The following is a 15,966-nucleotide window of genomic DNA, read 5'->3' as shown; positions in this document are numbered from 1 at the left end:
TTTGAAGTAGGTGTTTTGGGTTAGGGAGAGCACATTTAATTTTTCCAGAGGAAAATTATGTACTAATGGTGCATATTGAAACACCTAGAAGAATACAGGAAGATGAGAACTTTTGCACATGGTTGGTGGGAGTAAATCAGAGAGCAATTCGGCAGTACCTAGTGAAGCTGGTGATGGGTATTCACTAAAACCCAGCAGTTTCACCTTGAAATACATGCTTTAGAATTGAGAGCTGTGCTCCTCAATGTGCGATCTATAGATGGTGAAGGTTTGTGAGCTATGTTTCCAGTCCACAGGGAGATAAATACAGAAAATGAGAGTGAGCATTTACTATACTGTGTTTGATACTGTAGCTTTGTAGTATAGTCTGAAGTCTGGGAGTGTGATTCTTCCAACTTCATTCTTCTTTCTCCAGATTGTTTTGGCTATTCGGAGTCTTTTGTGTTTCTGTTCAAATTAAAAAATTTTTTGTTCTAGTTCTGTGAAAAATACCATTGATATGGATTGCATTGAATCTGTAGATTGCCTTGGATAGTATGGTCATTTTAACAATATTGATTCTTCCAATCCAAAAACACAGTATATCTTTCCATCTGTTTGTGTTGTCTTCAGTTTCTTTCATCAGCGTATTATAACTTTCAGAGTACAGGTCTTTTGCCTCCTTAGGTAGGTTGATTCCTAGGCATTTATTTTACTCTTTTTGATGCAATGATAAATGGGATTGTTTCCTTAATTTCTCTTTCTGATATTTTGTTATTAGTGTATGTAAATGCAACAGATTTCTGTATATTAATTTCGTATCCTGCAACTTTACTGAATTCATTGATGAGCTCTAGCAGTTTTCTGGTAGTGTCTTTAGCATTGTCTATATATAAGCATCGTGTCATTTCCAATTTGGATTCCTTTTATTTCTTTTTCTTCTCTGATTGCTGTGACTAGCACTTCTAAAACTATGTTGAATAAAAGTGGTGAAAATGGGCATCCTTATCTTGTTGCTGATCTTAGAGGAAATGCTTTCAGCTTTTTACTGTTGAGTATGTTGTTGGCTGTGGGTTTGTCATATATGGCCTTTATTATGTTGAGGTATGTTCCCTCTATGCCCACTTTCTGGAGAGAGTTTTATCATAAAGGGATGTTGAATTTTATCAAGAGCCTTTTCTGGAACAGGATAGAAAGCCCATAAATAAACACATGCACTTATGGTCAATTAATCTACAACAAAGGCAAGAATATACAATGGAGAAAAGACAGTCTCTTCAATAAGTGGTGCTGGAAAAACTGGACAGCTACACGTAAAAGAACAAAATTAGAACATTCTCTAACACCATGTACAAAAATAAACTCAAAATGGATTAAAGACCTAAACATAAGACCGGATACTACAAAACTCCTAGAGAAAAACATTGGTGCAGAATACTCTTTGACATAAATCACAACAATATTTTTTTGGATCTCTCCCCTAGAATAACAGAAACAAAAGCAAAAATAAACAAATGGAACCTAATTAAATGTAAGAGCTTTTGCACAGCAAAGGAAACCATAAACAAAATTAAAAGACAACCACGGACTGGGAGAAAATACTGCGAATGATGCTACCAACAAGGGATTAATTTCCAAAATATACAAATAGCTCATACAGCTTAATATCAAAAAACGAAACAACCCAGTCAAAAAATGGCCAGAAGACCTAAATAGACATTTCTCCAAAGACATACAGATGGCCAACAGGCACATGAAAAAGTGTTCAATATCGCTAATCATTAGAGAAAGGCAAATTAAAACTACAGTGAGGTATCACCTCACACTGGTCAGAATGGCCATCATGAAAAAGTCTACAAATAACAAATGCTACAGAAGATGTGGAGAAAAAGGAACCCTCCTACACTGTTGGTGCGAATGTACATTAATGCAGCCACTATGGAGAACAATATGGAGATCCCTTTAAAAGCTAAAAATAGAATTATCATATGATCCAGTGATCTCTCTCCTGGGCAGATATCCAGAGAAAACTCTAATTTGAAAAGATACATGCACCCCAGTGTTCATACCAGCACTATTTACAATAGCCAAGACATGGAAGCAACCTAAATATCCATTGACAGATGAATGGATAAAGAAGATGTGGGGTGTGTGTGTGTGTGTGTGTGTGTGTATGTGTATGTACACACACACAATGGAATATTACTCAGCCATAAAAAAGAATGACAGTGCCATTTGCAGCAACATGGATGGACCTAGAGATTATCATATTAAGTGAAGGAATTCAGACAGAGAAAGACAAGTATCATAGGATATCACTTACATGTGGAATCTAAAAAAAAATGATACAAATTAACTTATTTACAAAGCAGAAATAGACTCACAGACATAGAAAACAAACTTATGATTACCAAAGGGGAAAGTGATGGGGGAGGATAAATTGGGAGTTTGGGATTAACATATACACTCTACTGTATATCAATTAGATAAACAATAAGGACCTACTGTGTAGCATGGGGAACTATATTCAATATCTTATAATAACCTATAATGGCAAAGAATCTGAAAAAGAATATATATATATATATACACACATATGTATGTATAACTGAATCACTTTGCTGTACATCTGAAACCAACACAACTTTGTAAATCAACTATAGTTCAATTAAAAGAAAGATTAAAAAAACTGAAGCAAATATGGCAAAAATGTCTACACTTATCATATCTAGGTGGTGGGTATTTAGATGTTAAATTTTTTCTATATTTTTTTCTATTTGAAAAATATCTCATAGTGGGACTTCCCCGGCGGTCCAGTTGTTAAGACTTCGTGCTTCCACTGCAGGGGGTGAGGGTTCGATCCCTGGTTGGGGAACTAAGATCCCACGTGCTGAGTGGTGCAGCCAAAACAAAATGAAAAAAATAAAAATATCTCATAGTAAAATCAGCCTCAGAATATTATTTTTTCTGATCTAGGAAGCAAGTTGGACATACCAGGGAACTTTATTCCTGCAGTGTCCAAGGACACATTTGTCTTCCCAGTGACGTAAAACCAGATACCAATCTTATGGACAGTTTTTAATGCCTCAGGCCTGAAGAGGAAGCTTTGGTTCAGAACCCTGCAGAGATGTAGAGGTGCCTGGATTCTGGTCCTAGCTTTATGGCTAACTAATTTGTGACCATGGATTTCCCATATACAAGCTTTTATTGCCTTATCTGTAAAATTAGTGAGACTGAGATTGTTTTCAGCATTGAAACTTAATAACATATAAATTATATATAAATGTCTATATGAAATGTCACATAGACTAACAACTTGATGTTCTTTTTTACAATAATTATAGAGGCTAACAGAATTCATGGAGTAGACACAGATGTGGGAATAAGATTAAATATATGTGCAGTGGAGTCAGATCTGGGTTTAAATTTTGCCTGTCTGCCACACTAATGATGACCCTGGGTTTCCTGGAACACTCTATTTCCTAAGATGATACTCATACTTAGTACCTGTCTCAGCTTGGAAAGATTTGGTGAGATAACAGTATTACTGTTGTAGTTGTTACAGATCGGTCAGTTAGCTGTTGTGCCCGGAAAGGTACTAGAATAAATTCTCAAACAGCTCATTGCAGCCCATCTTCCAAAGATGGGGTGAGCATCACATGGCAATAATTCTTTGAAGTAGCAATAAACTAAGTACACATTTTCTAGACTAAACGATGCCACATCTTTTTGTAACCATGCATTCAAAGTGATTTAGAAATAGTCCTGTCTCAATACGGGACCCTCACTAGATGACAAGTTAGAGATTGCTTCCAACTCTTCAGTTCTCTTTTATGTGGGCTGTGGTTGAATGGCCCTGATGGTTTACACAGAATAAACTTGAAACAAAATTGAGAATACTCTTGATTTTTAATTTGTACTTTATAATCTGTACACTTGCCATTAATTTGTACAGAATGCACCAAAGCAGAATCAGATGATAGAGAGAGGAGCAGAATGGTCAGTCAAAATCTGCATTCATGAATCTCAAAGCCAGGCTGTGGTTCGTCGTGGAACAGAAAACTTAGGCAGTCATCCGTCTTGCTTAGTAACACAAGGCACAGTTAATGTGGCTGGGCCTCTAGCTCTGCTGACACAACATATACTGATAAATCTAAGTTTTGAAGGCTTGGATTTAACAGAGACTTGTGGTGTCACAGGGGCCTGGTGAATGAAAAGCCTCTGGGGCTTATCAGCAGAGAGATAAGAGGCCCAGGTCCCACTACTAGTGCTGCAGTGGTGCTGCTGAGATGTTATCACCCGGGCTTCTGAGAACAGGAGTTTGACCCATACCAAACACTTCAGAAATAATGTCAACACACCCAAGACCACAGCCAGCACAGAATTCTCTGAGATAAGATTACAGCTTTGTCCTTAAAGGGACGTCAACCAAGTCAGTCGATCCCTAAATATTCCCTGAGCTGAGCAACCCTATGAGTTATCCTTCATACCAGGGGGCTTTAGAAGCTCAATTTTGAATGCTTCTACATGCAGATATTCTGTTCTTGTATGCACAGAACTCTAACCATATCTAAGAAAGTTCCCGCAGGGTCAGGAGCCTGAACTTGGTGCCTGTGAGATCAGCCGGTTATAGAGGCTGGAGGCAGCTCTTGACTGGCAAAAATATTTATTCTCTTTATTTTAAGATTTGGTTTCTAATGTATTGGACAGGTCTAGGCCGTCGGGCCTCCAAGGCCAGGTTAGACCTCTAGTCTCGGTCTAGGATAAAGTCATTACTGTATAGGAAAAGATGATTCGGTCTTTGAGACAAGTGGGCGTAAAAAGCCACGGCAGTACTTTTTATAAATACCTAGTCATGTGTTTGGTTTAACTACCAGTATGCAAACTGGTACCAGGGCCACAGGGCCCATCAGGGGTTGAGGTGAAGCTGGTCAGGTATTCTCCCAAGACCTCTTTGGCAATGAGAAGAAGCAGCATAAGAGAGACAACTCACCTGTGATGTGTCATCCAGATACTAACTGTATCACTTCTTGCTTTGAAATGCCTCACATCCATTCCTTTGTCCTCCCCGTGTCCTCCTAGTGTGGGCTTCTAGATTCCAATCCCTCTTCCCAGGGCTATGTTGTCTGTAGTTACCAGATTAATTAAAAAACAAACAAGCAAACAAAAGCCCTTTTTGCCCCCTTTCCCATTAGCGTCTCACAATAAAGTTCATACTCCTCTAGTTTACTATTAAATGTTTTCACTCTTCTTTCTGTCCAGTTTCTCCTTCTCTGTTCATCGTTATTTCATTGGAAGGGTCTGCTTAAGGGCTGTGTTCACTTGTTTTTCCATTTTCCTGCCTCTGTGCTTTTGTTCCTGCCATCTCCCGCTTTTGGAATTCCTTCTCCCTTCCCTCCTACTCAGACACGTCTCTTCCGTTAAAGCTTTTCAGACCAGTCCTGCCTGCGCTGATCTGACCCTCCTCTCAGCTCTGCTTCCTTATGGTCTGCAGTCCATGCCAGCCCTTTGGCAATTAACCACATACTGCTTTGTGCATTCATCTTTATTTTGCGTGCTCTGTCTTGCTCTTTGACTCTTCTCTTTCCCTCTTTGTGTGTGTTTGTGTGTGTGTGTGTGTATAGCTAGATAAGGCATCTATGAAAACAGAATCTGTGTCTTATACAACTTTATGATACTCATAGGTGCTCTGTGACATTGTTATTGGTTGATGGTTCTTGCTTAGAATCTTGATTTTGCAGGAGTCTTTGTCTTCTGTCTGCAGCTGGCCTTGACATTCTGCCTGGTGCCCTAGCTTCCTGGGGTTGGAGCTGTCTTTCTCCCAGGCTGGCAGCCTGCCTTAACTGCCCCTGACGTGCCGTGTCTGTCTATTCTTTTTCCTCAGATGCGTACTCTCATTCAAGTGAAAACGGAGGCAAGTCCGAGTCGGTGGCCAACCTGCAGGCCCAGCCCTCCCTGAACTCCATCCACAGTTCCCCTGGGCCCAAGCGCTCCACCAACACCCTGAAGAAGTGGCTGACGAGTCCCGTGCGAAGGCTCAACAGTGGGAAGGCAGACGGAAACATCAAGAAGCAGAAGAAAGTACGAGACGGTCGGAAGAGCTTTGACCTGGGATCTCCCAAGCCTGGGGATGAGACGACCCCTCAGGGAGACAGCGCTGACGAGGTACTTACTCGAAGCCCCGGAGCCTTCCATCGGGAGGGGTTTCTGATGTACCTCCTTCCTGGAGCCTCGAGAGGCATCCTTCCCCGGGGTTTGTAAACTAGCCAGACTCTAGTTCCCAGTAGTTGGTCTTCTTGGGCCTAGGTGATCTTTGTATTCTCAAGACATTGCCAGTTTGAATATAGTTCCCTGTGCTGTACAGTAGGACCTTGTTGTTTATCCATTCTAAATGTAATAGTTTGCATCTACCAACCCCAAACTCCCAGTCCATCCTTCTCTCTCCCCTCCTCCCCGTGGCAACCACAAGTCTGTTCTCTGTGTCTATGAATCTGTTTAGTTCAATTTAAAAAAAAAAATTAAAAACAGTAGGAAAAAAAAAAGACATTGACAGTTTGATTTGTGACTGGTTAAAGACTTGCACCTAGAGTATCCAGCAGACAGACACCATTTTGCCAGATTTGGAGATGCGTGTCGGGGCCCACGGGGAGCCAGCTGGTCACCAAGTCCCCAGCCTCTACTAAAGACCGCATTAAACCTGCCAGGCCTGGAAAACAGAAGACTGTCTTGGGAGATTATGGCTGTTTTCGAGTATGTTGAGCAGTGGCATTTATAAAATGGAGTAGACAACTCCTGGTTGCTCCAGAAGGCAGAATTATGATTAACAGGTGAAGGTTTACAGTAGCCAAGGTTGCAGCCTTTAATGGGGGCTCAGCCAGGGATGAAATGGGGCTTCATGAAAACAGATGAACACCCATACTGAAAAGGTTTGGGAGACTGTATGACCTCACATAACAGTTGGAGAGACCAGTGTTGGCTGAGAGGTCAGACTGGGCAACGACCTCTTATATCCCTTCCAAAACTGGGATTCTGTGATCAAAATATAGTGGGTATTTGGTTTGGGAATGAGATAATTCTTTTATCTGGCAAACTAACCTACTCTAGTCACTGACATGGCTAAGAAATTCTTCCTGATGTGAAACCAGACTCTCTTTGTAGTTTTATGCTGTCTACCTTTTCTCCCTCTGAATGGCAGTAGAGGCTGGTGATATTTAGATTGTAGTTTGAGTCCTTCATGAACTTAAAAGTTAGTTTCTCTCCAACCACTCTCTCAGCCTCCACTCTTCCTGGCTAATCGATAAAGTAGATGTTTTTCGTGTGTGTGTGTGTGTGTGTGTGTGTGTGTTTTCCACCATTTGGACCTCATTGTCCTTTTGAGATAAGCAGGTGTGCCCATTCCACACAGGAGGACCCTGAAACTGAAAAAACTAGGAGTGTGTTGAGAGAGGCGGGTATCTTATATGTTTCTTTTCTAAAAATCCCAAGTCCTGAACCAACTGGCATCTTTAACTATAGGAAACAGTGACTAATGCTGCTCTTTTGTTCTAGAAGAGCAAGAAAGGTTGGGGTGAGGATGAGCCAGATGAAGAGTCACACACACCCCTCCCTCCGCCTATGAAGATCTTTGACAACGACCCCACGCAGGACGAGATGGTAGGACTTCCTTCTCACTTGGAAGAGCCATGTGTAAAACACGTGATTTCGTTTTGTGTGTGTGTCAGGGTTAGTAACACTCTCTCTTCCTTGTTATCTCTTGTGCCGCATGAATCCGAGGTGATGTAGATTCCGTCTGTGTCGGGGAGGGCTCCCCTCCCCCAACCCTGGAGGTCTGACTTGCTTCTGGGCAGTACAGGGGTGGGTGTAAAATACTCAAAGCAGAAATCTGCCTAGTATCTCGTCCTGTTGATGAAGGGTAATGGCTCTGTCCTTGGAAGCAGCAGATCCCCCGAAAAGAACTATTGTCTCGAAGAGGAATCCAAGGTGGTTCTAGGTCATGATCATTTTGTTGTTCAACCGATGTGTTAGTTGATTGTTTTCCTCATCCTCAACTCTAAAATCCAAATCATGGTAACTTCCGGTCAAGCCCAGTGCAAACAAAGCAAACAAAGCATGAGGGATGGAGATGCTGCTAAGGGGAGGTTTTGTCAAAGTTGGACAAACCTAACATGCCAGGTTGCCTCAGTTCTTTGATTTGCAAAATTCTCTGGCTCACTGGCCTGCAGAGACTCTCTGGTGTCTGAAATGTGTCCACCAAGCCTCTGGGCGCAGGGTCATCATCCCGATTGTTCTGGAGCAGAGGCTCAGGTTGAACGTGCTTCCTGGTACTGAGCTGAGGCTCGGGTAGGTCCCTGCTTTCGTTGTGTGCTCCGTCACTGGCCTTCCTAACTGTGCTGTCACTTCATTGTGTTTCTCTTGCTTCTCTCAGCGTCGCTGTCCTGGAGGACTCTGGAGGCTGAGGTGGTGGTTTCAGTTTTTGATTGTCCTTCCCATTTGCTTTCCAGAGTGTCGTTTTCTTGTGCTGCTGGTGGTGGTTAGCCATCCCCCTGGGGCCTCCCTGTGCTCTCCAGTGCTCTGCCCTGCAGTCAGCAGCCCCTTCCGAGGTGGTGGGCCCAGCATGCACGGGCAGGGAGCAAACCTTCACAACGCCACCCAGGATACAATCCAGGAAGTACTGATGCAGTTGCTTCAGTGTTTCTGGTGATATCCCAGATCTTGTTTGAATTCTCTTTGCTTTGCATTTTGGATCGGTGGCCCCCAGACATTAGTTGAGGTCTTCCTCTGTGCTAAGCTAGAGGGACATTTTCCAGGAACAGGTCCATGACTCAGATGTGGTCGCTGCCCCCTCTGTGACTCACCCATGAGAAGCACACAGTTACGGCCCCTCCTAAGGCTCTGTCTCTGGACTGTTGGGAAGAGAAGTAGAGGAAGCATGGCATGATGCCCATCCTGGATCCCCAGAGGCAGAAACGCCTGTGCTTCGCCTTGAGGTGGGAACGAGAACCAACCTGCTGTGTTCCCAGAGGCCTATTGTCAAATGTTCTGGACACAGTGATAGTGTGTGTGGGGAGCAGGGCACGCGGGTCACATTATCTGCCATCCCCCACCGCCCTTCGCATGGACGTGCCAGCTTACATAAGATAAGGAGAGGCCACGAGCCCTCCCCCTCCACGTCCCTCAAGCACGGTTTGTTTTGGGGAAAGGACGTTATGTTGTTCCTGGATAATTTTTAACTGAGAATGCGGACTTACCCCCAGACATTTGTGTAGCCCTTTTCTTAGCCAGGATTAGGGCAGCTGGCATGAGCGCCTTTTTAGACACATGAACCTCCTCAGTCCTGCTGTTTGGTTTCTGAACGTCTGTTTTTCTGGAATATTTGGGAGCGGGATGAGCTTCAGAATTTCTAGCAAATGGAGTTGGGATTCATTAAAATAATTTTTACAACGGTGTGAAAGGAATTTCTAAAAGTTCACCCATTCCAGTGTTGTGCAGTTACTTTAATTCTGTTTCCTTCTATTTGTTCATATGCAGGTATGTTTTATTTTTATAATTATACTAGGCATAGGATGTGTTCATTGTTTTATATTTTTAATATTTATAAATTAAATAATAATGTTTAATATTTCCTAAAATCTTATTAATGTTACCTTCAGAACCATAATTTTAATAACTGAGGAGTATTTCACTTATGTGATGTATCATAATATGCTTGACCAGCCTGTTTGGGGATATCCTGGATTGTTTCCAATTTTTGCTGCTCTGGGTAATACTGCTACAGATCACTTGGTACATACAGCATTTGTTCTTTTGACTTCTGTCCTTGGAATAAGTTCCCAGAGGTAGGATTACTAGAGCAGAAAGTAGATAACTTGGATTTCCAAAGAGATTTAAGTTCCTTTCCTGCTTTCCCCAGGAGAGGAAAAGAGTGTTGCTCTCTCTTAATTACATTCATTTGATTTTTTTTAGCCCATTTCAGAAGCAAAGACTTACCTAAAGTAAGTCTTAGCTTAGACAACAAGAAGCTTCCTTTTAGAAATTCTTCCCCATAACTTAAAGGACAGACTTGAAGCCACAGCCTGGCCAGGATGTCCAACTTTCTACTCCCACGGTCACTGTGCCCACGCGTCCTGGGCCCTGGGAACTCCGTTGTCCTCTGCTTTGAAGCACAGGGTGGGTTAAAGCTTACACAGGGTTAACCGTTTCTCTCCCAATTTCTTCTCAAGTAGGAGTAGGAAGAAAAAAAAAACAAAACAAAACACTATCCCTCAGTGAGCAGGAATGCCCAAACCGTTGACCAGACAGTCCGGTAGACCAGTCCTTACTGCTGGTGTGAGGGAAGGAGGAAGGCCCCGGGCTTGAGCCGCCTTTCACTGTGAACAGGGTAGTGCCTGGTTGCTCCACCATGAGACGCACAAGTCCTGCTAAAGCCCTTTATTACTTCCCTAGTGTTTCAGTTCGGGGGCCTTACCAGAAACAGCAGTGTTTGTGGAGGAGCGTGTGTGTGTGTGTGTGTGTGTGTGTGTGTGAGAGAGAGAGAGAGAGGGAGTGTGTGTGTGTGTGTGTGTGTGTGTGTGTGTGTGTGTGTGTGAATGGGGGAGGCGGTTTCTGGTCTCCAAGTGCCCTGCTCCTAGCATTTCTGCTTGACACATGGTGACAGTCTGTGTTGAAGATCTACATGTAAGTAAAGTAAGGACAGTTTCTCTTTGGACACACTCGAGGCTAGGTTTATTGACCCTCATTTCCTGGAACAGCAGTGGGCAGCCCTGTAGTGGCCAGAATCCTGTCTGCCCCCTCCCCCCTTGCTGTCAGTGGGTGCAGCCCTTCCCTGTTGGCCTCCTGGGAACTCAGTGACCCCTCCCCTCAGCTCCTCAAGAGGTCTGACTAAAAAGAGCTTGGTCCCACCCCTGCTTCGCTGCCCCACACCCACGCTATCCCTATCTCCCTCTGTCATCTCTTCCCTCTACACAGAGAGCTTTGCCTCCCTTGCCTGCCTGAAGCTTTGGACTTGCTGTGTTGCCGCCTAATTGCTATTCCTCACGCCTCGCTAATCTGCTTTTCCTTTGCTGCTCAATGTCTTGCAGTCCTCCTCTTTGCTAGCAGCCCGGCAGGCTTCCACCGAAGTACCTACTGCTGCAGACCTTGTCAGTGCAATAGAACAGTTGGTCAAAAGCAAGCTGGTAAGTGTGGGTCCTGGAGGCAGTTCTGCGTGTTTCACCTCCATGCGGCTTTTAAACCCTTCTCCACTTGAAAATGATGGATACTCTCTAGGGAAAGCTGCCTCATCATAATTTTGATTACAGTAACTCTCTTTTCAAATATCCTAGTTTATAGAAGACCAATGAAGTTTCACACATATGACCTTCTTCTTTTCTTTCTAATGTTTCTTACTAATTAAAAAAAAAGTTAGCTGGTATTTTTAGTACTAGTGTCAAACTCCTGAAGGTCGTGCCTTTTCCTGCCATCTTTCTCTGTCCCACGCAGGGAGTTGAGTGCTCTCATGTACGCTGCATTGACTTCTTGAAACCCATCTCCCTGACCACTCCTCACTACCTCTCCGTCCCTCTCCACACTGACTCATATACCCTCTTCATTCTGCAAATAACCATTAAACATCTTTTTCCTTAAAAAATCATCCCGGGGCTTCCCTGGTGGCGCAGTGGTTGAGAGTCCGCCTGCCGATGCAGGGGACACGGGTTCATGCCTCGGTCCGGGAAGATCCCACATGCCGCGGAGCGGCTGGGCCCGTGAGCCATGGCCGCTGAGCCCTCGCGTCCGGAGCCTGTGCTCCGCAATGGGAGAGGCCACAACAGTTAGAAGCCCGCGTACCACAAAAAAAAAAAAAAATCATCCCTTTTTTTTGCATTTTCTCTTTCACCACCTGAGCATGGGCCCTGACCTCATGCCCAGAGTAGCCATTGCTTAATCCTTCTCCCCACCATCGGCCTCCGGCCTCAGGCTCCCATGATTGGCTCCCTCCTCAGTGAGGGCTCCCTGTCTCCCTCTTGCCTACACGACGATGGTCTCCAATGTGGGGGAGACTCGAAGTACACAAGATGGTTTTTTGAGGTGCTGGAACAAAATATTAGAATCTCTTTAACTCATCATTTTAAAATGGTTTTGTGTATGTTTTATTATGCACATAAGGGTAATACAGGAGTACAGAAATATAATTTATAAATAAATTACATGTTTGGGGAGTGCATGACCAAAATTGTGTTTACTAATTGAAGTATATAATCAAAGTTTGGAAATCCCTGGCCCATAAAGTCCACACTTACCTAGTAGTCTAATGTCCTGCAGCCTATTCTCCAACTTTCCTTCCCAACATCCATGTATTATTCCGGGCGATGAACTCGGCTCCAACTAAATTATTTTCTTCACTGTCCCCAAACATGCATTTGGTTTTCCTCCCCCCAAGTTTCTGTTCAAACCACCCCAATTCTCTAGAATATTGTCCTTCTTACTTTTGCTTGTCTAAAGTATAACAGCCCCTCAAGGTCCCACTCAGATCTCATGTCTCCACAAGAGCTTCCCTGACCAGCCCAGGGAAGTGTTTACATCAGTAAACACTTGTTTCTAAAAGTCTGTGTTTTTCATATTTTGGATTACCATTTTCCTCCTGCTACTGCTCACCTACTGCTGTTGTTGGGCACCTCAATGGGCCTCTAGTTTGTGTGATCCATGGGTCAGGTGTTAAACATGTGAGTACAGGTGCTGAGAAGTCACATTAGAGCAAATGTCCCAGAGTAGAGGGAGTGTAGGATAATGCTGGAGCTGATTGGCCCCGTAACAGGCTCTTTACAAATGACTGTTGGATGAATGGCCTTTCGGTGGTGACTCTACCATAATAAGGGCTTCAACTTTTTCTTCCACCACTAGCTACTTCTTGAGGACCTGCAGTGAACCCAGAATTATAGAGATTTCTTTGGCCAGACATATAAAACCAAGCGTATGTCATGGAAAGGAATGCAAGAGCAGTAGTCTGATTTCTCAGAATCTTCTAACCAAAATTCCATCCTTTCTCCTTTCGTCTACTTTCTCTTTCCTCCCATCTTAATACGTACCCACTGTGGGGTAGTGATGGAGCACCAGTAGTTGGTTGTTTCCTCAGCTGCGTTTGAGAATACGGAGTTACGTCTTCACCTCCGAGACTGGTATGCCTGTTTCTCATGAGCTCTCTAGCTTAGAAGAGGATAAGATCTAGAGCCTGTAAAAGTTCTGGAGTTTTTATTTAACTGTAAGTGCAAGAGTGTTCCAGCTGCCAGAATAGCCAGTGTGGTCGTAGGCTGGGTCAATGAAAGTACAACGTACAGATCCAGGGGCGTCATAGCCCCATTGTACTCAAAGCTCTTCAGACCATGCCCGTCATGAGTTGTGTGGAGTCGTGTATCGGGTTCTGAACTTGGCATTCTAAAATGCTCTTGAACTCAGTGGAAGGGCCCTCCCTGGAGGAGGAAACCAATACCACGTGGTCCATGTCATTTGATGGAGAGTTGCAGAAACTGGGGTTAAGAATGGGGAGAAGAAGTTAGGAGAGAGAAGACACACGAGAGCTGTCTTCTCATAACTGAGCACTGCTGTGGAAAAGAAGGGCTGGTCTCACTCTTGGTTGCTCCAGAGGGCAGAACGTGTGGGTGGAAATTAGCTCAGTATAAGAAGAACTAATAAGGTCCTTCCCAATTTACAGAATCTGGAAATATTACAGGGGCATCTGGCATACTCGGACTTTTATATCTAGGGCTTAGGTTCTTTCTGATTTCTATTTTGGTTGCTCAAGTGATGGCACTAAATGCTGTAGTTAGAAATCATTTCTAACTCAGGAAGGACCCTGAGTCAAAATGATTGGCCAGAAACAGCCTGCAAACTAATTCCATTACCATAAAACCTGAGACTTCAAGTCACGTGACAGAGCAGTTCTCCTCCGTTCCCTTACCCTGCTGCTCTCTGCCTGGGTGCACCTTTCCAATAAAGTCTCTTGCTTTGTCAGCAAAAAAAAAAAAAAAGAAAAAGAAATCATTTGGCCCCCCGGCTCCACCCAGAAGCCATAAGATCCCTTGTGTCCCTGAGTCCCAAAGCTGCCCTTGGTGCTGTATGGTCTCGTGGTCATGACTGTGCCAAGGCTGTGGCCTCCAGCAGTTGTGATCTCTCCTGCTGGAAAGCTGCTGTTAGGCAACCAGGACAGCGGTTCCCCACTCACCTGCAGATAACACCCCGAAGACCCCTGGAAACTCCTTTGGCGAGTCCCTCTGGGCATTAATGGATACTTCTGAGGTCTCACCTGCCAGCCTTGGTCTTTAATCAGTGCTTTTGTTTGCCAAGAGAGCATGCCCACCCGCCTCCCCCCAAAGAGAGCTGAAATACTTGTTCTGGGTTTTGTATTAAAGGTATTGTCTTTAACTCTAAGCCAGGACTAAGGCTCCCCCTGCCTTTCCCATGTGATTTTTAGTAAAGTTTTTCCTAGACGTAGGGACTGGCGGCGGTGGTGCTGAGTGTATAAGGAATCAGAAGACCTAGATGTTAGTCCAGTCTCTGCTACTTATTGCGTAGCCCTGGGCAAGTTACTTCATCTACTTGGGCCTCTCTTTTATCTCACTTATCAACAATGATTCTGTCCACCTGGATCTCATCTCAAGCGAGTCATGTTGAAGACTGAGTCAGGTGTGAATGCACTTTGTAAACTGATAAGTGAGCATCCCACAAATGTTAGCCCTTAGCTCGTTTGCATTGTGAAGAAGCAGGGAAAGGGAACCAGTCATCCTTTATCTTCTGTAGTCACACCCTGAACACAGGGACACAGTATTTGTCAGTCAGTAGATCCTGGTTGGGTGAATGTTGCAGGGTAATAGTTTAGCAATCTATGTCATTTGGCTTTATTCCTCAAGTTTGAGAAGCAAGAGATTCCTGGCCGTAAGGGAATCTAGTGTGTTTCTAAACAGCCCAGGATTCCATCACCTGCCTGAGGTGAACGTTTAGGCCCCTAAAAAGAAAGCCTCCTCCCTGAGCTCCCGTCCTCAGGCACATCACAGTAGTTTACTGGGCTCAGGACGGCACTCGCAGACCCTTGGCTGAAAATCTTTGGGGAAGGGACTGGCCAGGACCGAGCTCTTGTTCAGTCTGCCTGCTGGCCTGGCATCCTGAGAATTAGTCCTGCCTGCTTCAGCAAGACTTCCTGCCCTCTGGTTCTCCTACTTTGATAGCATTCACCCCCCTAGGTCAACCTGTGGGCCACAGAACGTGACTAGGGCAAGGCTGCATTTGTTGTGGGTGTTTTGCTCTCCTTTAGGTGAATCAGCTTGCTCTGTAAAAGGTCGAGTTAACAGAAGTTCATTGTCCAGACGGGAGGAAATAATGACCCCCCATCATATCCAATATGTAGATGTATGCTTTCAGGAGCCGAGTTCCTCTGGCACCCCTCTGTGGAAAAGATGCCTGAGCTTGTTAAAATGGAATAGCTTAGATATCCAACAAAAATTTTAACCCGAAGTCACAAACCTGTAATGTCATTTGCCTGGAAAATCCAGATTTCAGTTTTTCTACTATAAAATGTCTTCCCTACCCTTACCCCCAAGTTGCCTGGGAATGACTAAGATCTAATACTTTTTGTCGAGAGATTTCATACTAATTTGTATAAATTAGTATAATTTATAATTCGTATAAAAGGGTGGGACAGCTAAGGGGTTGGTTGTGGGAGATGGTGCTGGATCAGCTCCCTGACTGTTGTTTTATCAGATGAGCTTTGACCGAGAGGTTTCATATAAAACTCTTTGAGTTTCATTCAATAAATTCTCAGAGTCCTACTATGTGCCAGTCCTGCCAGCACAGAACCTTCCTTAATGGAGCTCACAGTCAAGGGTCAATGCTCAAAAATCCTCTCCTGCCTGGACTGTTGCAACCGTTTCCTCCCTGATTTCAGCCTGACGTCTCTTCACATGACTGCTGGAGGGATCTTGCTTTTCTTTCGTTTTACCTTTTTAAAAAAACTTTTAATAG

At 44.0% G+C, this 15,966-nt stretch overlaps 1 protein-coding gene across 16 annotated transcripts in view; it reads left to right on the top strand.

The window, feature by feature from the left end:
- Positions 1-15,966, top strand: part of KALRN (kalirin RhoGEF kinase) — a 645,891-nt gene that overhangs the window by 563,467 nt on the left and 66,458 nt on the right. For 12 of the 16 annotated variants that reach the window (XM_033855735.2, XM_073804132.1, XM_073804131.1 and 9 more), the window contains 2 exons: positions 5,864-6,144; positions 7,528-7,632. In XM_033855735.2, the coding sequence (XP_033711626.1) occupies positions 5,864-6,144; positions 7,528-7,632 (386 nt within the window). Of the gene's footprint in view, positions 1-5,863; positions 6,145-7,527; positions 7,633-11,057; positions 11,154-15,966 lie in introns of all 16 variants that reach the window. The other 4 variants (XM_073804130.1, XM_073804146.1, XM_073804148.1 and 1 more) reach the window with 2 other exon arrangements.

Source organism: Tursiops truncatus, chromosome 4 (genome assembly GCF_011762595.2).
Source record: "Tursiops truncatus isolate mTurTru1 chromosome 4, mTurTru1.mat.Y, whole genome shotgun sequence".
Classification (NCBI taxonomy): Eukaryota; Metazoa; Chordata; class Mammalia; order Artiodactyla; family Delphinidae; genus Tursiops; species Tursiops truncatus.
The sequence above is the reverse complement of the archived record's forward strand: the minus strand, read 5'-3'. Positions and strand labels throughout refer to the sequence as shown.